This window comes from Sycon ciliatum, chromosome 6 (assembly GCF_964019385.1).
Source record: "Sycon ciliatum chromosome 6, ocSycCili1.1, whole genome shotgun sequence".
Classification (NCBI taxonomy): domain Eukaryota; kingdom Metazoa; phylum Porifera; class Calcarea; order Leucosolenida; family Sycettidae; genus Sycon; species Sycon ciliatum.
This window is the reverse complement of record NC_088648.1, coordinates 861989-883969: the sequence shown is the minus strand read 5'-3', so window position 1 is coordinate 883969 and position 21981 is coordinate 861989. Positions and strand designations below refer to the sequence as shown.

The 21981-nt window shown below is 48.9% G+C and overlaps 2 protein-coding genes and 1 long non-coding RNA gene across 3 annotated transcripts; 2 read left to right on the top strand and 1 right to left on the bottom strand.

Moving 5' to 3' along the window:
• Positions 1–349: 349 nt before the first annotated feature.
• LOC135819112 (uncharacterized) lies at positions 350–2475 on the top strand. Its single transcript, XR_010553869.1, has 2 exons — positions 350–1069; positions 1130–2475. It is a non-coding gene; the product is annotated as an uncharacterized LOC135819112 (long non-coding RNA).
• A 3604-nt stretch (positions 2476–6079) lies between these two features.
• LOC135819104 (TAR DNA-binding protein 43-like) lies at positions 6080–13354 on the top strand. The gene is made up of 4 exons (XM_065332257.1): positions 6080–6387; positions 8495–8694; positions 9849–9989; positions 11396–13354. The coding sequence occupies exons 1-4, from the start codon at positions 6150–6152 to the stop codon at positions 11951–11953; spliced, it is 1137 nt and encodes a 378-aa protein (XP_065188329.1). The 5' UTR covers positions 6080–6149; the 3' UTR covers positions 11954–13354.
• Positions 13355–15088: 1734 nt separating this feature from the next.
• LOC135819107 (thymidylate synthase-like) lies at positions 15089–21981 on the bottom strand. Its single transcript, XM_065332259.1, has 5 exons — positions 21298–21981; positions 20633–20733; positions 20036–20110; positions 18437–18508; positions 15089–15999 (listed from the first exon to the last, which is right to left on the bottom strand). Exons 1-5 carry the CDS (start codon positions 21908–21910, stop codon positions 15862–15864), a joined length of 999 nt encoding a protein of 332 aa, XP_065188331.1. The 5' UTR covers positions 21911–21981; the 3' UTR covers positions 15089–15861.

Sequence of the window (21981 nt, the reverse complement as noted above, 5' to 3'; positions counted from 1 at the left end):
CAGCTCACACCGAGTCACCGGATACTGCAACTTTGAAAGGGAGTCTGCAGACTCTAGACGTAGACAGTGACAGTAGTACTAGTGACTAGTGTAGTGCACTGTACTACCATGACTACAGTGGTCTTTGTACTTGTACTTGTAGATCTACTCACTACAAAAATACAGTCATGTACATCTACGCTGTAGCATAGTGTATGTATCAACCGACACAGAAACTGAGAAAGGGGATTTTTCGGTGCTCTGCGGCCTGCGGGCCGGGGCCGGCAGTGCGGCGGACATCGAAAGGGTTTCGATGACCAAGGCAAAATGCCAACCGTTCTTCTCTCTCTCGCACCCTGCCTAGCGCCTGCTAGAGGCAGTGACTAAGCAACAGGATCTGCAAGCCAATCGCCTCCCGATCCGAACTTCCCGCTCATATTCAAAGTATCATTGCCACATTGGTCAACGGCAGCAAAGATCGCATCGAATTGTTCCGGCCCTGGGCTCTGCTACTTTGAGTTTGAGCTTTGAACTACTAGTATTTGGTCAACACGCTGCGCCAACAACACACATAACAGGGTTTTTCTTTGTTGCACTTGCAGCCTGCTAAAGTCGCTACAACACTCTGGCTCACCTGCCGTAATAGGCAACAGCACTAGGCTCTAGCAGTAGCGTCCAAGTAGCTTGTTGATGCCGATCAGGTGAGCTTCGATCTCTGGATTGTGTCTTGTGCTCTCCGACTTCAACTTGAACCTCACCGTCACGCTCGCTCACCGAGTTAGCCAGTTCTGCGAATCATTCATTGTAGAACCAGGCGGCTACAGGCGGATCAGACCAGTGGTAACAGTTCAACTGGGTAGCGATCAGGCCGGTCGAAGTGCAGCCGTTTATCCATTTGCCGTGCTTGCACAAGAGAACACGAGCTAAAGGACAATGGCACCGGGAAGGGGTCGTGGCGGTTCATCCGCAGTTGCAGCAGCTGTTGCCCGCCGGGGACACCTGACAGTGGCGTCAGCCGCGGCAGTAGTGTCAAGAGGTGGTGGTCGAGGTAGAGGAGCTTCCGCAGCGGCCGTGGCTGGGATCTCACGAGGCGGTGGTCGAGGAGGCCAGAAAGCTTTTGCTTCCGCAGCGGCCGTGGGGATCTCACGAGGCGGCGGTCGAGGAGGCCAGAAAGCCGGTGCTTCCGCGGCGGCCATGGCTGGGCACTCGGCACCTAAGCCTAAGGGCCAGGCGAACGCCAAAAAAACGGCTCCAGCGAAGAGCCCTGGCAGAAGTGTGAGCAAATATGCCAGTACTGCTAGTGCCGCCGCGGCCCAGCAGACTACAGTCGTAAAGAAAGTTACCACAACGACAACGACCACTGAGTATGTATCAAAGTCGAGCAGCAACGCTAAAGCTACAGCATCCAGCAAGTGAAGAAGAAGTGAACAACGGACAGGACTCAGGACAGGAGCCAGTCCAGGCAGAGGCGGATGACTGCAGTGCGGAACAGTGCTAAACTTACTTTCACCTAGCTACAGCCTACAGGTGTGTGTATGTGAGTGGTACTGAGTGTAAAATGACTTATGACTGTATGTACATGTATAAGTATAACCCATATAATTGGCCATAACCATTCAGGTCGTAGGAGCATCATGTGTGTCATAAAGGCAGCAGCATAAAAAAAAAATAAATAAAAAACCTATGTACATGTAGGATGTGTATCATCATTGTGTTTTGTTTGTTTGTTTGTTTGTTTTTAACTTTGGCCAGTACATGTATGACTACTACAGTATTCTCTTCGTCTTGGGCCAGTTGGGGGTTAGACATGGGGAAGTTGCCATAATATAGCCTGTATGATACAGGGCCAAACATGGGTGGTGAGCCCGCCTTTCGGCACAGGGAATACAGCTCGTTCGACTCTGTCACATTGCGTATGACTGTAGCGTGCACTGAAGTAATGATGATGTACTTTACAGTGCATGACATTGTACTACACACCGAAGCCTTGCTTGGTAGTTTAACATAATTTGTTTTTCGATTTTGACAGCATGTTACAAGGCGAGGACGCGTAGTGCTCCTGACTACAACCATAACCCGGCCCAGGGTTTTCCCAATACGGTTCAACAAGTCGCAAGACCGGGACTCTGCCAACCGGGTTATGGTTGTAGTCAGGAGCACTACGCGTCCTCGCCTTGTAACATGCTGTCAAAATCGAAAAACATGACATTGTACTGTAATTATGACATTGCACTGACGTGGTGATTTTTTTCTCTTTTTCTCATTTTAGTTTTATTACCATAGCACCCATTTTGTTAATCCAGGGGATGGCTCACGCCTGGCATGAAGAAAAGAAAGATTGAGAATAGAATGAAAAATGGAAACAATGTAAATGAAAAGCCTACAATTCCTAACGTGGTGACTGACGTGGTAATAGCACAGTCACTGTACTGCTTTGACTGCTTTCTCTTATACCGGTACGTCGTCTTAACCATTACCAATAATATTATCATCACCACCCACCACAGTGTCCTCGCTGATGAACTGCCAGCCACTAGGGCGAAACATTGTATAATTATAATTACATGTACCGAAGGACGAAGGTACATGTACTATTACTAGTAACTCACGACGGCCGCTAACACCCCGGGCAGCCCCTGGGCCCTTCTTTTGCAACACGCGATAAAGAACCTGGTCGGCTCTCCTCCGGGCCCCGATGCGTGCTGTTGTCCGAGTGTGTGTGCGTGTGTGCAGCGCCGGCGTAATTGGTGAAAACTGGTAGGGCCATGGCCGTACCAGTTTTCACCAATTCCACATCGTTCATGGGCTGGTCAGTGTGCAATCAAATATCCGAGTTAGTACCAGTAATGATGGTAAGAAGCTACTAGCATCCTCGTGCACTTCTCACTGGAGTCACTATCTCCTCAACTGTTCTCCTTGTCCAGTGAAGTCTACTGCACTACATGTAGCTGTCATAATTATCTGTTGCTATACTAGAGCCTAGAGGAATGACGTTATTATGATTATGTGCTGAAGCTGAAACAAACAGATACAGTATACAGTATCGTGAGCTAGAGAATGATGTATCCTCCCAGGATTTTGAAATTGGGCAAGTGAAAATAGTCGGTCCTGTAGCCGACCTGGGGCCAGCCGTACCCCCCCCCAGAGCTGGCTCCAGGCCTGGTGTGTATGTGCTGGTCTGCGCAGTCTTCGGAAATATAAAAAAACTTTAGTGAACAGTCACTTTTCTTGGTTTTACTAGTATCTTACACTTGATGGAGTTGATTTGTAAAAAATAACTTCCACTAACCTTCCAAGTTGGAAGGCTGTTGGTTTACGCACTGGAGGTGTGTCTCAGGAGCTACATGTAGGTCTCAGGTCGCTGAATGTCTCAGTAGCTTGTCAGTTTTGCAGGCGCGTCACACCGACTTTGGAGGTGGGGCGGCCATGGAAGGGGGGTGCGGGGGTCGTCCCCCGGGAAAAAAATTCAAAAATTGAAGCCGATTGCAAGCATTTCCGGGCGATTTGGTGCCATTTCAGTGTACGGTAACTACAATGAAAGACTTTCTGATTCTGCAAAAAAACCAAGAAGATGCTACGATTGGGGACAAACATTACCCTCCCCCGGGAAAAAAATTAAAAATTGAAGCCAATTGCAAGCATTCCCAGGCATTTGGTGCCATTTTAGTGTACATGGACTTTTGATTCTGCAACAAACGACGATCGGGGACAAGGATTTGCCACGTTTGCGCTGAGATCATCGCGCTTTGTTGCAGTGCTAAAAAAAGGCCGAAAAAGTGGGGCGGCGATGGCCGCCCCGGCCGGTGCGGTTCCGACGCCCTTGTTTTGTGCCCTACTATCGCACTTTCTGACTGTTTACCATTGATCTTGTTACAGTCGTGGATAGTTGCTGCTCGTTCTCATGTGTTTTCTTCTCTTTTTTACATGTAAAAAACAAGTGAAAAATTTCGGCCCAATTTCTCAAATGGCCCAGTTTGAGCAAAATAAGTGGTACATGTAATTTGAGCAAAAAAATCTCGAAAATGTCCAATTCGGGGTGCTCAGTGCAGTGGAGTCAGTGCTCAGTGCAGTAGAGTCAGTGCTCAGTGCAGTGGAGTCAGTGCTCAGTGCTGCACAGTATAGTATAGATGGCGACCAGTTACTTTTTTTAAAACTTTTTTTGGCCATTTCATCTCTACACATGGCACACTGAAGACACTGCATACTTCACTGACAGCACAACTGCCTTTCCAGTACAGCGCCCTGCCGATTAGGCTCCCGCGGATCGCACATACCCGTGGCTCCTGCTTGCTACATACACGTCTCCATGCGGCTGAAACTCGACCACAACACGGCAAATGACTACTAGCACTATGGCCACGGCTCCAGGAACTACAGAGCTGCTCAATGAAATCCCGCCGCGTCACTCAAGTACGCATTGCACGGCCCTGGACCTGCAAACACTGGGCTGCGAAAGGACGCACGGCGCAGCAAGCTCGACTCGCGCGACTGGATTTCATCGAGCAGCACTGCATATGCACACACAGCTATCATGGTCACCATAGCTACTGTGAGGGGAACAAGGATACATGTACGCTAGAAGTGCCATTATCTACGTAAAATAAAAAAATAGTCCCCTGCCTGTCCGGAGATGGAGTAATGATAATAATGTTAATAAAATGTCGTGCCGACGCGAAGGTCGAATGGGACTATCTGTGATACGGGCCAGCAAACGTGAAATAGCGGTTAGACGATGGACGAATACATCTCGGTTGGTGCTCAAGGCAATACGCTTGATATTAAGTAGACATCCAGTGCGTGTCGTGTGTACTAGTGCAAAGCTCAACCCGACAACCGGCCGAGTCACTCGGCTGACAGCACATGTACACAGGACTGAGGAGGGTGTTGAGATGTGGGGAAGGACAGAATGGGAAAATGAATAAAATGAGAGCGAGAGAGAGAGAGAGAGAGATCGAGAGAGAGAGAGAGAGACCACAGGAGTATGGTGGTTGCGCTGTGGATTAAGATGAGCATAATCATATGCCCCTGCAGCCCTAGGAATGGAACACCATAATTATACTAAGTCAAAGCAGAAACGTGAGTCCATCATTTCAGTAGATGCAGTAAGTTGATGCTGAGCATAATGGCGGCCTTGCAAGTGATCTTTTCCAATTTATTTATCTCCCTGACCTACAGGTAACTCACTTTTTCTCTTTCTTGCTGCCAGCCAGCAGCGCAATGAGCCCACCACCGACAACGGCACCAACAGCCGCTGCTCCTACCAACCATCCCAAACCACTATCCGACGAGTCGCTGCTTTGCTGGGTAGTCGCGGTGGTGGCACCCGCACCACGCATTCTGGCTGCGTTGAGTTGCACAATACCGCCATTCTGCTCCACCTGGTTCGCGCGGCGCATCTTCTGTTTCTCTGCTGGCGTCCTCTCCTCATCGGGATGCTCCAGCAGATATTTTCCCACCAGGTCCATCACTCGGTGATTCGTGGCAAGAGCCGTCACCGGCCTTCGACATTCTGGACAATTTTCGTGACCTTGTTCCATGATCCAATGAGACGCACATGCTCCACAGAACGTGTGCAGACATGGCTGCACCGAGACAGCACCCTCTAAGATCTCCGCACAGATCGTACAAGTCAAGCTCTCGCCGAAATCGGCGCTGCGACTGGGATTGACCTGAGCGGTCGATGTTCGCGAGGCTTGCATCTTCAAACCTCTTTTTATTTGAACACCAGTCTCCTCAAAGTTGAAACGCTGGAGAAAAAAAGGAACGTTTATCTATGTGTGGCTGTTGTTCCTCAGCAAAGCTAGGGAAAAATGAAGCAAGCAATGACGAACTAACTTCAAGAACAGAAGCAGCTTCAACGATACTTGGAAGGACTTTCTTTCACATCCGTCATGCAGCTACAGAGAGAAGAAGGCAACGTTTGCTTCATCTTTTTTGAAATTTTTTTTTTAAAGAAGCATCACCTTTGCATTACGTCACAAATGTTCACGTTACGTCACGTGGCCAACGATGTACGTCACAACTCACGAGCCAAAAATGGGGAAAGTGCGTAAAATATTTTGTGAGGTTTTGTAGCGCCTCGTTGTTCGGTGGACTTCCTTGCTTTTTTTGCTGTTGTTGGTTCACTTTGCAAGAAGATTTTTTTTGTCTTCCTGCAAGCAGTGTGTGAAATGTCTCAGTTTGTACTGGTCACGGACGACGAGTCACAGACAGACCGTCTCGTTGAGCTACCGGCTGAGGACAATGGCTTTCTTCTGCTCTCCACTCTGGAGGCCCAGTTTCCTGGTGCCACGGGCTTGAAGTATCGCGCCGAGTCGGGCGCATTTCGCGGCCTCAAAGTGTCCGACGGCACCATTTGGCCTCCGACTGATGGATGGGGAATGGCTACCTATGTCGTTGTACTCAAAGGTAAGAATCCTGCAAGAGGTAGAAACTGTGGCGGGTGCATATGCGTACACACCTCTAATGATCTTGAAGTTCATGTATTTTTATACCGGGCCACAGTCGGAAAAATAATTATACTTCAGTACGTGCAATAATGTCCTGTGTGAAGGAGAAGAGATGAGCTGTACCTACACTTACTTCTTTGTCGAGCTCATTGAATTCAGAAAAAAACATGGTCTCGAACGCCTCCTGCCCTATTCGGCCGGAATTGACCATGGGGTGTTTTTTAGTGTCTTGTAGAAAGTCCTATTTTTGAATTAGAATAGAAATCTGTTCTTGAAGTTGGGCGTTTTGGCACACACAATGCAGGTTTCGTGTTTCTGTTCGCTAGCTGTTTGAGAACTAACACATTACACCAGGCTGGGCTTCTGCACACTCCAATGGGAACCCCACTAGCACTGACTTGGAAACGTTCGCGTGCGCACATCCTTGAGACTGTGGAAAATTAACAATGGCTTGAGCTGTGTTCCATTGCTAAGAGCGGTGAGAACCGCAATGAAACGCAGTGGATCACGCTGTTGTAGGCGGGGGGGGGGGGGGGGGGGGGGGGGGGGGGGGGTCGCACCCCCTAAAAATTTCGGCCTGGGTTCATCATGTACATATATAAATGACCATGAATGACATGCACCAGCCATCCTACGCATATGCGCCCGTGCACCCCCCCCCCCCCCCCCTAAAAGGGGGACCAGCTACACCCCTGCTGCATGACCCCATGGACTCTTGCTACGATAGTACAGCAGGTCAGCCCAGTTTACCAGTAGCATGCAGTGGGCCCACTACTAGTACTAGTACCGGTGCGGGCGGACTTGTACTTTTCGCGTACCTTCAAAATTCTACTAAAACCAACCATTGATCTGAAAAATTTACCCGAAGCTGCAAATTTCGCGTAAAAGCTGGGGGGGGGGGGGGGGGGTGTATGCGCGGAATTACAGTAGATGGCAGATGTACACAGACAGAAGAACTAGCAGATATACCATGGAGTCATCGTGCTCTGGTTTCAGAAGCTGCAGGAGAGTTTTAAGAGCAAAGGCTGTGGAAGCTATGGTTCATGTGTTGCAGTGTCTTGATATTTGCCTGGTCTCGAGGGTTAGAATAACTGGTTGGATGGAGGCCTGGTCCTCATGTCTGCTTGTTGAAGACTAGACACAGCTGCGGAGGTTTTTTTAGGTGATGTCGTTTTTCTAGTTCTTGGCATGATGGTAAAAAGTACTTAACACGCGCACCTGGGGAAATAACGGTAAGTGCACGCCTGTCCACATAGCACTTTCTAATCTGCAAAATTCTGGCAAAGAGTGCTTCATCGGTTAGCACATGGCGCTTGGTCTATGTGTGACTAGTGATATTGGCATATCTTGGCGGGTGCGGGTACATCAATTAGCGCCTGGTCGATCCATGGCTGGTGATGTTGCCATGGCTGATAGCTGGTACGTCAGTTAGCGCCTGGTCGATCCATGGCTGGTGATGTTGCCATAGCTGGTACATCAGTTAGCGCCTGGTCGATCCATGGCTGGTGATGTTGCCATAGCTGGTACAATAGTTAGCGCCTGGTCGATCCATGGCTGGTGATGTTGCCATTGGTGATAGCTGATACATCAGTTAGCGCCTGGTCGATCCATGGCTGGTGATGTTGCCGTGGCTGATAGCTGGTACGTCAGTTAGCGCCTGGTCGATCCATGGCTGGTGATATTGGCATAGCTGGTAGCGGGTACATGGGTTAGCGTCTGGAACATACCGGTAGATACCTTGCAGCTTATGGAGTGCTGTGTAGGCAGGCGTGTAGTTAGCGCCAGTGCGCCGGGGTTGTTTCACCACCATTCTTCTAATATAATCTTATCGTACTGTATTGGACTGTTCACATCATTGTTAGCATGAACTTACTACCCACTTGCTTTGTGAGTCACTGGTAGCAGCAAACATCATCGGGACCATTGGTGCTGCTGGCTAACTGAAAACGCTCTGGTTGTACGTGTGTGTTTGGGTGGGTGTGTGTGTGTGTACGTGTGGGTGTGTGTACGTGTGTGTGTTTGCGTATGTGTATATTCATCACATGTGTGTTGTTGGTGGTGTGTAGCCGAGGCAGCCAAGCGCCGGCATGAAGGTGACTCGTCCGCCCCACCGGCGAAACAGTATAGTATGGGCACCGCAGGCGCCGCGTCAGCACCCGTTGACGCCGGCGAGACGGATCTCATTGTACTGGGTCTTCCGTGGAAGGCTTCTACGGAGGACGTCAAGGAGTATTTCTCACAGCACGGTCAGATGGCGCTCTGTCAGGTATGAAGAGATGTGCTGCTTCTTTGCATGCACCAATGTCTGTACACTCAAACCTCGTTAGGACCAACACTGATAAGGCGAACTTTCCATCAGTACGAACTAGGGCCAATCCTATGGTTGGCCAGGCATCATAATTATCAAGTCAAAATTATTCGTTTACGATGAACTCTGGTTGGCGAACTTTCGTGAAGATGAACTAATTCAAGCGTGATTTGAACAAATCAGCACGTAGTACGAACTTTCGGTCCACATGCGTGCACTGGCTGTGGTTTTTTTTCCGATAGCCGAGGCCTCTTGTATGGACAAAGCGAATTGACAGCATGGTACCAGGCGAAGGACATGCTGTCATGGATTCATTGCACACGGTCTTTACCTGTTGCTGGCTTATGCTATGAATAAAATGCTTCACACGTGCCACAACATGCACCTTTACTTAAATACAATCCGTATGATATGCATATCATTTTTTTGTCAGATCTGGATAAGAAGAACTCCGGATATGACAAACTTGTCCAGTCCCTTGAAGTTCGTCCTAGCGAGGTTTGACTGTACATGGCATGATATAGAGGAGAAAGGAAAGAGAAGAGCTTGAAGAGTGGGTCCTTCTTCTCAGTGTCATTGCATTCTTCTCTCTGAGGAAACTGCCTGGACATGTATTTAGAATTACTATGTCGGGTATGGTGAGTCCCTGTCGTTCGCATACACCAATGTCCATATTAAATTTTAGAATTGCTGTGTCGGGTAGGATAAGACCGTCGTCCTTCGCATACAGGAACTTCCAACTTTAGAAAGACATTAGCTCCACCTCGTAAGCAAGCCTATTCGTTGTGTGTGCCACACACCATGTACACGCACATATGTACGCACACACACACACATGCATGCATGCATGCCTTGGCCAGTAGTTGGGTCTCTTCCAAATGCCAGTGCCGAAATGTGCTTGTGTGGATGTGTGTTGGTCGGCCGAGTTGTTTTCTGTACAAGTCCTAGGTTTCTCTGGCTCGCAGGTGCAATTGTACCCCCCCCCCCCCAATTCTTTTTCTTTTTCTCTCTCTTTCTTTAAATACTCTATCTCTCTCTCTCTCCCTCTCTATCACTGTGATGCCCTGATGTTGCAATGCTGTGCCTGTGTGTTTGGTGCTCTCGTCCCCCAGGTAAATACTGACTCTGACGGCCGATCGAAGGGCTTTGGCTTTATCCGTTTCATCGACCCCGAAGTTAACAAGCAGATGGTCTCCACCCGCTATCACTTTGTTATGGGACGCCGCTGTGAAATCAAGCTGCCTGTCCGAAAGGTACGCGTGTTTATGTGTGTGTGTGTGTGTGTGTGTGTGTGTGTGTGTGGACACGTGACCATTTGATGGCAGTGTTACCAAGGACCAAGGTGTGTTTGGTTCTCACCAACTTACTGAGGTATGGTGAGCCCATAAGTGGGATCATTTTCAAGTCCACCCAGAGTTTTGGGGATTTCAGGGGGTGTCGGCCGTTGGGCGGTTCAATAACTAATTGAGTCATCTTTCCAAGGTTCCTCTTGAGTCTCTCTCCCCTCTCCCGGGGGACTCACTTGACCAGTTTTGGCAGTGAGCAACAAGTACAGTGCAGTGTGTGTGTTTGTGTGTGTGTGTGTGTGTGTGTGAGTGTGTGTATGTTTGACAGACACCCATAGTAGAAAAAGTCCCAAGCTGCACACTCTGGTTTTCATGTACTCTTGGTGGAGGGTATGTAGCGTACTCCCGGAGCAATCCTGGCTGTACGAACACCAGGTGTGTTTGTCTACAGCAGCAGCAGGCACAGATCACACCTACTTCCTCTGTGCAGCCGAACTCATCCCGTATTTCTCACACGTCACGCCACCAGTGTAGTGCAGCGCTCTTGCTAGTTTATATACTTGGCCGACTCTGTGCAGTGCAGCAATTAGCGGGACCAACCTTTAGGCCAGGAACGTCCTGGTTCATTGCCCCGCTAGGTTTCTTGTGACCAACCAGAGTACATGTAACCAAGAGTGCATAACCCCCCAGGAGTGTGTGACTCGACTATGGGTGCTGTCCCAACAGAATTTCAAGTTGACGTCATTTATATGATGCAATGGGCACTGCACGCGGATTACCAGACGAATCCGGAACCTGTGGTGGACCATAGCCCATCTGATCCTGTACAAAGAAAAACGTGTGATGCGTTGACACCCGTACACATGTAGTAAATCACTGGTGCAAGGAGCATTGCATCATAAATAATGACGTCAACTTGAAATTCTGTCGGGACAGCAGGGTATGTGGGAGTTGCACACTCTTGGGGGCTATGTACTCTTGATGTCACCAAGAGTGTGCAGTTTGAATTGGTTGCTATCCCGGCGAAATTCCTGTGATGTAGTGCGGCGTACACGCTGGATTCAAGCAGATCTCCAGTTGTTCGCCCTACGACACCTTTAATAATGTGCACCAACTATGATGTAATCGTAGAATTTCGCCGTTACCGACAACCATGCAGTAAAGTCAGAAGCTGCACGCTCTTGGTTTCGTGAACTCGTTCTAACCCACATAGTGCCTATAATGTGAGCAGTTAGGTTATGGCTGGGCCAATGGCAAGCTGCCTTCTCCGGTCCTGTTCTCCTGCGGCGGACTTACATGGTGTTTGTGCATGTGTGTGTGTGTGCGCGCGCGATTTTGTCTGGTCACGCTGATTTCTGCATACGTACACGCAGGGCAACCAGGAGTTTCCTCGCAAGCTCTTCATCGGCTGTCTGACGCAGGAGATCACCAAGGAAGACCTCCAGGAGCACTTCAGTCAGTTTGGCATCACTACCGACATCTACTTGCCGCAGCCGTTCCGCGGCATTGCGTTTGTGACCTACACGGAGCCGTCGGCGGCCATGCACTGCCTGGAGAACGCACCGCACATCATCAAGGGAACGCACTTGAACGTGGCCACCCCAGAGCCGCGTAAGAACCCCGATCATCACGGTGGCGGCGGACGTGGTGGTGGCGGCGGCGGTGCAGTTGGACAGCAGCAAGCCGGTGGTGCGGCCGCACAGTTGTCGACGGCTGCATCGCAGGCACTGCTCTCTCAGATCGCTCTGGCCGCCACTAGCGGTGCGTTGAATCCCGCTGCGCTGGGCATCGACATGACGGCATTGGCTCAACAACAGCAACAGCAGCAGCAGCAACACACACAGGGCGGTGTTGCAAGCCATGGTGGCCACCCGCAGCACCAGTCATCCATGAGTAACGTACAGTCGTCCAATCCATCCTACAGGTGGTAACTGCCTCCAGCACCTCTTCTTCCTATCTCTGTCTGTATTCGAGAGTCTACACTGGCCTAGCACTGTTGGCTTGTGTGGTTGTATATACTGTCGGTGCTCTCCTTAGCGTGTTCTGTCTCTTTCCGCCATCCAGCCATCTTCCTATCCGCCGTCATTCCAATCCATCTCCGTTCCACCTTGCTGTCGGTCTCTTCACGTCTGTTTTTCCGTGCCCATTGTTGTCATGGTGTGTGTGTGTGCACTGGCTTTCGCGGCATGTTGTTTGGTTCAGCCTTGTTGATGTCGGTGATGCAGTGCTCTTTCCAGTTTCCTATGCCACGTCTCCTCCTCCGTGCTGCTGCCGTCCGTCCCGTGGCGACCTAGTCTATATCTTACGCCTTGTCGTTGTTCGCCGTCCGTTCTGCTCTGTTCCCCGTTGTTGGTGGTGTTGGTGCGGCGGTTTCTCTTGTGTGTGTGTGTTGGTGTTGGTGTTGGTGTTTGCACGACGAGTGTTCCGCTGTTTCTCTGCCTCGGTTGCTGTCTTGGGTACGTGCATTCTCTTGTGCCGTGTTTGGGCCAGTGCCTTGTTGTGTCCGGTGGTATTCCTGAAGGTGGACACGTTGTCGTCACGGTGAAGGTAATGGTGGTGGTGATGTGGTTGCGTGTTGTGAGTTGAAGCGCCTGAAAAGAATGTCTGTTGCGAGGAGGTTTGAGTTTGTGGAGTGAAGGTGGTGACTAGACGCTGGCCGATGTTTGACAGTGGTGTGTTGACTGTAAGCGCGCGGGAGACGGTTTGCTTGGCGGAGAGAGAGAGTCTAGCGTATTATGCTGTGATCACTGAGTGGCAGAGGGAGAGAGAGATCTGATCTGACCTGAGTGTGATGTCCCTGTGTCAAGCGAGGGAGAGAGCTGCGGCGAAAGTGTTGGACGGAACCAGTGTGATGGTGATGAGCGACGAGAGAGAGCGAGGGAGAGAGAGATGGCAACTTCACTCGCCAACGCCTACGCTGTTATCAAGTGAGAGGGAGAGAGAGTGTGTGTGAGCTGCTGCCGCTACCGAGACCGTGAGAGCTGGGGCAGATTGCGGGCCAGTGATGCGTTCTGACTGAGAGGCGATGACGGCTGACAAAGTGTTGGTGTGTGCTCGTGTGTGTGTTACTTGCACCCTCCCTCCCTCTCTGTTGTATCCTCTCGTCCTTGTCCCTAGGTCCCCATCCCCCGTTTTTGTATGTGCTCCTCTTGTCGGAGTCTAATGGCATACGTTAACGCATCACCCACTTGTGTTCTGCAGTTCCAGTTTTCGTAGTTTTCATCTCCCCGCTCGTTCGACATTTTCAACATTTTTTCATTCTTTGTCTAGGTGTCTCACCCTCTCCCCATCCGCATTGCTTTGGTTTTAGACTGCTAGCTAAGTATCGCTTGCTTGCGTCGTGAGTGTGTCAGTGTCAGTGTGGGGTATGGTGGCTGAAGGAGGGATGTGTGGGCTCATGATTCGTATGGGTGTGAATGAAGTTGACGTATGTTTAAGTGGGGAGAGTGAAAGCCAAGCAGACCCGTGTGTGTGAGAGAGAGAGAGAGAGAGAGAGAGAGAGACTGAGACTGAGAGAGACAGGCAGACAGACAGAGAGAGAGAGAGAGAGAGAGAGAGAGAGAGAGAGACTGAGACTGAGAGAGACAGGCAGACAGACAGAGAGAGAGAGAGAGAGAGAGAGAGAGAGAGAGAGAGAGAGAGAGAGAGAGAGAGAGAGAGAGAGAGAGAGAGACTGAGAGAAAGATGCAGAGAGAGAGAGAGCTACATCGCCATCTAGTCGTCCCGTTGGTACCCTGTAGACCAGCGTAAGGTAAGTATTATCGGTGCCCTTGATGTTCCAACGGTTGTGCAGCCGTCAGCTATTGCATAGTTTCTTGGCGACCCCATGCCTGCCACTGGGACTCTGTTACACTGGAGATTGGAATAACGATACTCCTTCGGGAGAGAACAAAACGTCACTATATTTGATATGTCACTAAATCCGATCTTCACAAAGGACTTACTGAACGACTTTGGCAACAGAATTGTGTCGCTAAACTCAATCTGTCGTTATATGCAAGGTCGTTATATCCAATCTCCACTGTATGTCTAATGGGCTTGTCACCATGGTTTCCACAGATGGTGTAGTCATGTCATGGCCTTGTTATCGGGTTTTCGGTACAGTGATTTGTTTTGGTTGTTTGTAAAAATGTGCACCTGTTCAAGCATGTCGTTACAGGAGGGGAAAACAGGAGCACTGGTCCCGGCAAGTGACGTTCTAGAAACCGTCGTGATACGGACTGTTGGATGCCACTGGTGCCTCCACTGGCCACAGCGTGTGCTTGCTCTCGCCGGTCGATGAATGAGTAGTTTGCCAGTTTAGCAGCACCAAGAGTACATAACCAAGAGTGTGCAATTCAACGATCCCCAGCCTGCTGCGGAATTTTTTTATGACCTGTCTTTGGTGGCTGTTTGGCTCACTGATGCCATCATGCGTAGCCAGAGATCAAAGTACAAAAAAAATTGTACATCACAGCTACGGTAGTCGAAGCAGAACAACGGACGATAGATCGATATGTCCTGAACCTGATGAACTCTCACCGTATCTACAAAACAAGCATGGAAAGCATACACACTTCGAAGCCAAAGAATGACGCAATAAAAAAACTCCCGCCGTGGGTGAACCTATCGCAGCTCGAAATAGGTGTTGCACACACTCTTGGTTATGGCAGCACCCATAATTATTTACCTCTCCTTCACCCCAAGCTATACATGTGCTACCCCCATCCAGCCTAGGCATGCCCGCTGATGCAAAACGCACACCTGGGAAAGACGACCGACTATTTTGCACATCCAGGATTCCGAAAGAAACAAACATAGCACTTCTTTCTCTTCACTGATCGTTCGATGTCCTACTTGCATCTGCTGGTGAGGAATGCACACATGGCAAGCTGCACGACACGGTGAAAATCTCACGCACGCACAGGGAGTAATAATAATTAAAAAATACTGCCTGCTCACAAATACCGGTACTCGACAACAAGTCACGCAGCGCAGAGAGTGAATCCCCGATCCCCAGGCCCTGTTTTTTGGGTTTTTTGTTTTGTTTGTTCCCCACAACACATGCCACCAAACAAACAAGCAGGTCGATGGACGCATTGACAAAGCACAACATACTACTGAGGTCTATGATATAGCGATGAAGCATCAGCACAGTGTAATTATCACCTGAAATGCCTAAAAACTATGGGAAGTTCAAAATGGGCAAACAAATTAATAATTATTAAAAAAAGTAAGAAATAATATGAAAAACAAGGAAAACGACAAAGATCAGGACAAAACAGCAAGATATGTTTCAGCAGTAGCGTATGTACAGAAGCAAGGTGGAGGGAGGAACAAACAAACACACACACACATACATAGGACAACCGGAACTCTATAAGAGACTACACCGAGTGGACATACGATGGGCCGAATGGGGAGCATGCAAAGCCGAAAAAAGTGTCCGAACTGTACAGCCACACGGGATGTAGCCAATCAACAGGAGAGGCCTGCACAGAACTAGGCCGCTATTCATTTACCTACCGAGCACGAACAGCATACACAGGACTGGCAGCGCAAGAGAGCAGCGAACACGTCAGAGGAGACGTTACACAGCATGTTGCAGCAAACAGCAACACCACCATGACCTGCACACGGACGTCAGTCCGACTCCAATGTCCAAATGACACATTCCATATGCTGCTAGTCCTCCACACGTTGCAAGGCATTGTGTGAAGCGTAACACTGGACGACAATACCAGCAGTGCTAGTCTCTCTCTCTCTCTCTCTCTCTCTCTCTCTCTCTCTCTCTCTCTCTCTCTCTCTCTCTCTCTCTCTCTCTCTCTCTCTCTCTCTCTCTCTTTCACACACACTCTCTCTATACGGCCATTTCCATGGCAATCTTCGGATGCGGCTTGTAGCCGTCGAGCTCAAAGTCCTCCAGTTTGAAGTCTTCAATGTCCGTCACCTTGCGCTTGATCTTCATAGTCGGGAACTCGCGCGGTTCACGCTTCAGCTGCACACACACACACACACACGGTTGAAAACAAGAAGGCAGACACAATCCGGGCCAGTTGGGGCACCTCAAAGAGCGCTGACCGCACCAGAGATGGTAGACTACTTTGCGGGAACTGCAGCCATATGCACTGGGCACTCATCAGACAGCATTCACTGGGCCACTGTTCTCAGCTGACCCACATGTATACAGGTCTACTCTCCATGTAACGTAATCTCTGGGACCACGCAAAAATCATGTTATATCGAGAGTTATGTTAGGGAGCATCTCATAAGTTCGCATTTTGTTTCTAAACGTAACGCATTTCGAAACGGGGGTAGGGGGGTAGCGCCCTTTTCGAATAGAAAAATGACTGTTCGCACATTTTCTGGAACTGTACAATCTACTACCGTGCTAGATCCCTGCAGCAAATGAGTGTGTTTAGGTGGAGATCTACCTGTGTTTGCAGATCAGCTAACCCTTGCACTGCATGCATGCAGGCTACTCAGAGGTGTCAAATGTCAATCCAGCCTGATCAAACCATGTACCTGGCCAGCGTTTACAGGTTTACAGCAGTACAGTTGTTGTGGAGGAACTATGTTTATGTGCGTGTACCTGTCATTGATTGTACTTGTACTCAGTAAATGCAGTACTACTGAGTCTGTATGCCATTCACGACCGCTCTAGCAAAACATTCATATCCATGTACATGTACATGTACATGACTGTACAATCATGTACATAAGCATACCATAGTATGGGGCACGGACGTGTACAGTAGATAAACACAGAAAATGTGCGAAAAGACTTTCGAATAGAGGGGGGAGGTAGGGGGGTAAAGTCTATTCGAAATGCGTTACGTTTGCAAAATAAATGCGAACTTATGAGATGCTCCCTTATGTAGAAAACCGTGTGTAAAATACAAGATACTGTATAAGCAGAAACTTTCATCCGTCAATAATTTCGTCCAACTCCAAAGAAAGGGAGTTCGTCCGGTTGTAAATTTCGTCCATGGATCATAAGAGTGTATTAAAAAGCTGAACAAATCAATATTAGTCCGGCATTTAATTTAGTCCAACAGCTCGTTGGACGAAATTAAATTCCAGACGAATATTTCTGCTTGTACAGTACCTCAAAATGAAGGGTATTACAAGGCGGATTTAACCGTGCAAACATGTACATACTGTACCACCATCGACATCAGATACCATCAATGCCGCAGAATATGTGCACAATGGGACTAAACTGGCTAGATACGGTTACAGCCTGATTGTACCGCGCATGCGAATCTACGTTGTATCAAGCGTGTGCAGGCCGGGGACCGCGCCGTAGGGTGCGTTATGCCGAGGTTTCTGTTATGTAGGACTAATCTGGCCTAAACTGCCTAGCTACAGCTACCGCTTGATCGTACCGTGCACGTGAATTTACGTTGTATCGATAGTGCGCATGTCGGGGACCGCGCCGTAGCGTGTGTTATGTCGAGGTTTATGTTAGGGCATGGTAAAAAATAAAGTTGATTCTCCGGTCATGAGCCTGTGAAATCGGTGCGAGCGAGCGATTTTTTATTTTATTTCCAAAGATAGGGTCACACATACGTACATCACAGGTTCATATAATTATTTTATTATTCAGGCCAGGGAGTAGAAAAATACCGGTATTTTACTACTCCCTGATTCATGCCTTTCGCATTGACCGTTTTCATGCGCGCATATGCATGCATAGAAATAAAAAAATCGTCGGTGCGCCGCCAAAAATCTTGAGATACTTGAGATTCAAAGGTAATTTTTACCATGGCCTCATGTAGGATTATGTTGTGTAGAACAAAATTTGTATGGGAGTGATGCTGTTTCGGCGCGGGATTTGATTTTTTTTACGTACTAGCGAGGTTTACATACAAGTGGGAGTTGTTATATCGAGAGCAGACCTGTATACGACTAGACAGTGTGTGTCAGCATTGGCGCTCATGTGTGAATGACTGAACGTCACCGTGGGTCGGCATCATTAGACAGAGGTGAAACCCGGACCCAAAGTACTCATTTCGCGCCTTGGACTACTCGTCCGGTGCTTGGTGCCCGGGAAGTGGTACAAATGCAGCTGAACATACATTTGTACAGAGTACAGTGATACAGGAACTGGTCCAGGGTGCCGGGTTTGCACATCACGTCAAATTTCACCAACATGTACAGTGCTGGCAACTGAAATCCGACCCCCTTGCCGGCGCGCCGCGCCGGCAAGGGGGTCGGATTTCAGTTGCCAGCACGGTGGTTGGTGTCAATGGACAGTGCGCTTTACAGACCAGCTGGATGCTGGACAGTCTCAGCAGTGTGAGGTTTAGCTTAACATAGTCTCAACAGTGGCAAGTTCAGTTCAGGGGCCCTATCGCAGCAGTGGCAAGGTGACACACACACACACACACACACACATACACACACAGAGCACATCAAGTACGGTATCTCACCTGTTCTTGCAAAGGCTGAATGTGGTTACTGTAGACATGCGCATCACCGAGCGTGTGAATGAAGTCACCAGGCTGCAAGACAAAACACACACACGCGCACACATACAGCACACATTTAGCAGGTTCTAGATGCACCTCTGAACGCCATAGTGAAACCAGCACTACAATCACACATGTACATCATCCAGATTACATGCAAGTTACACAGAACAGCATGTAGCCATTGCTGGCAGCAAACACTCGGGGTGAGGCACTGCAGTGTAATTTGGTACTTGATCGCCGATAACTGCGTACAGAACAGTGTTGAGTCAGTACAATGGACACTGGATCCCTTGCCACCAGCCAGGTGGAGCAAGGCGGTGTTTTTTATGAGACAGGCATGAAGTATTCACGGCAGATGAACCCTGGGTTCGCACAAACCCACAAAAGTTAAATTTCATTCTGATGCCATTCAAAGGGGCGGATAAATATTCATTGCTCAAGGACATTCAAGTTTTCACCCCAAACTGTTTCAAAGGCTCAATACCAGTAAGAACTGACTACAGTCCATTTCAAAACTATAGACTCGTAGTGTTTTTGAAATATTTCAAATTTGGCTGGAACTTTTTGAGAACAGTTTTCGGAATATTGCTCAGGTCCGCTCCACAATTACTCTCATAATAGTTTCATAACGATTGGATAACAGACGCCCAATTTGGAAAAAAATATGCACAAAGTGATCACAGATTTTATGTGGTATAGATGCTGGCATAATGGTTTTTGCCTAGGTACGCGTCTATAGTTTGACTGTAAAAGCAGTTCATGGCACCGTGACACTTCAGAATAGCGGACCTTAAAACGGCCCCAACAAATCCGTACTCTACACCTGAAGTGGTGGGTAGCGTGTATCCAAGGTCAAATAGCCGGTACACGCGCTGTAGCACAGAACGCAGTGCTGTATACAGGGTTTGCACAGGAAAATCACTACCAAATTTAAGAACTTTTCCATGACCAAACACAAGCCAAAGAACGCGCACAAGCTGAAACGTGACAGTCGGAAACTTAGCTTTCCAAAACTTTTCCAAACTCATACTCAAATATCATACGTTTTCCAGACTTTCCATAACCTGTGCGGACCCGGTGTATAAGCAGACACAGTTGCTGGGAACGCAATTTCGTCTTTTCCAACCAAGACGTTTTCGGACTAAAAGAATTGCCAGGCGACTCCGATTTGTTTTAAAAGCTTTCTAATACGTATTACGGCCCACAGGCGGAATTATCCACAGGATTAACTCCCTTTCTTTGGAATTGGGCAAAAATACTCACCGACCAGTATTTCGTCGAGTGCAGTACATCATGATCACAGCGAGTGCAGTACATCACAGCGAGTGCAGTACATCACAGCGAGTGCAGTACATCACAGCGAGTGCAGTACATCACAGCGAGTGCAGTACATCATGATCACAGCGAGTGCAGTATATCACAGCGAGTGCAGTACATCACAGCGAGTGCAGTACATCACAGCCCATCCAATGTATGCAAACGGCAGGGTAGTTTACAGCGAGCTGTTCCCATGCACAGTTAGTAAGACATGCGTAACCTGTCAGTGCCAGTCCTTACCTTGAGATCACAGACTTCAGCAATCATACACGTTAGTAGCGAGTAGCTGGCAATGTTGAACGGAATGCCCAGTCCCTGCAACACACAGCATATATACAGCACAAGAGAGAGAGAGAGAGAGAGAGAGAGAGAGAGAGAGAGAGAGAGAGAGAGAGAGAGAGAGAGAGAGAGAGAGAGAGAGAGAGGAACACACACACACACACACACACACACACACACACACAGTACCGTACTAAAATGTCGCGTATAAAAGCAGGCGCTTACGGCCGTATACGCCGGGGTTCAAACCAGGCTTCTATTCAAGTTTCGCTTCTACTCGAAACATGCTTCTACGTCAACATGTCTACACTGTGCAGTGCATACTGCCAGGCATGTACCATGATATACTGTGAGAGTACTTGCACGTGTATTTCGCAGAGAGCGGCTTCTATTCGAGTCATGCATTTATACACGACACTACAGTATGTGTGTGTGTGTGTGTGTGTGTGTGTATGTGTGTGTGTGTGTGTATGTGTGTGTGTGTGTGTGTGTGTGTGTGTCGGGTGCGCTTGTAGCCAGCGCAGCACAGCACACAGTCCGTACAGAGTACCTACTAACCATGTCGGCCGATCGCTGGTACATCTGACAAGACAGCTCGCCGTTGGCCACGTAGAACTGACACATCAAGTGACACGGCGGTAGGGCCATCTTGCCCAGGTCTGAACATGTACACACACACACACACACACACACATCATGTACACACACACACACACACACATGGCACAAATAGAGAATGATCAGGTAGGCAGTGCAGTCAAAACGGATGTTGCAGTGTCCTGTGATGCCAGCATTACGAGCATCAACACAAAGGGAACATATTTCCTGACATCATCACACAGACTGATTTTGAAGAAGACGTTAGGAACGGTATATAATTATACCGCATCAATGTATTTGAGGATATGGTTAGGAATTATGGACAGGGTACAGACGCGGATGAGGCCGTGTAAGAGCAGTTTGAGTACACACCCCTATCAGGCAGTGAGCTCTTATTATATATAAATAACTAATTATACGACATCAAAACCTCATGCATTGGTCACCTTGACCTCGTGATACTTCTTTGGTGATAACGCATCCACCCAAAACACACACGTGCGCGCACATACGCATACACAGACGCGCGCGCGCACACACATACACGTGCATGCACGCGCGCACACAAACGCACCCAGTGCACAAACAGTACAACTTATAGTGCACGGGCGGTTGCGACGTACCTGCCGGGTTCCAGGCGCTCATGATTATGCGTCGATCGTTCGGGTTTGTCTTGATGGTGTGTATGACTTGAGCCAACTGGTCCACACCTTGTCCCGTGTAGTCTGTGTGCATGTCCTTGTACTCAGCACCGAAATGTCGCCACTGGAAGCCATACACGGGTCCCAAATCACCCTCCTCGCGCTCCGTGTGGCCCAGCTTGTCCAGGAAGCTGCGAGATCCGTTGGCATCCCAGATGTGCACGTTCTTGTCGGACAAGACTTTGGCATTGGTGCAGCCTCGCACGAACCAGAGGAGCTCCTCCACGACTCCTCGCCAGAACACACGCTTGGTCGTCAGCAGTGGAAACTGGCCGTCGCGCAGGTTGAAGCGCATCTGAGCACCAAACAAGCTTCGCGTGCCTGTGCCGGTTCGGTCTCCTTTCGCATTTCCCGTTCCAATAATCGTTTCTATCAAATCCAAGTATTGGTACTCCTCGTGCCGCTGTTTGACTGGCTTTTTCACTTCGCCGTTTGGTGCCCGCTGGGAAACGCCATTGCTAACCGGAGAGAGAACGTTCTCCATTTTCCCAAGTCCGAAAGTTCCACACCGAAAGATTGCTGAAAGTCGGTGCATAAACTCCAAGTCCAAGGAAAATGCAAAGCGGTCGCCAGCTTTCTCAAACCTGAGAAACCTTGCACAACAGG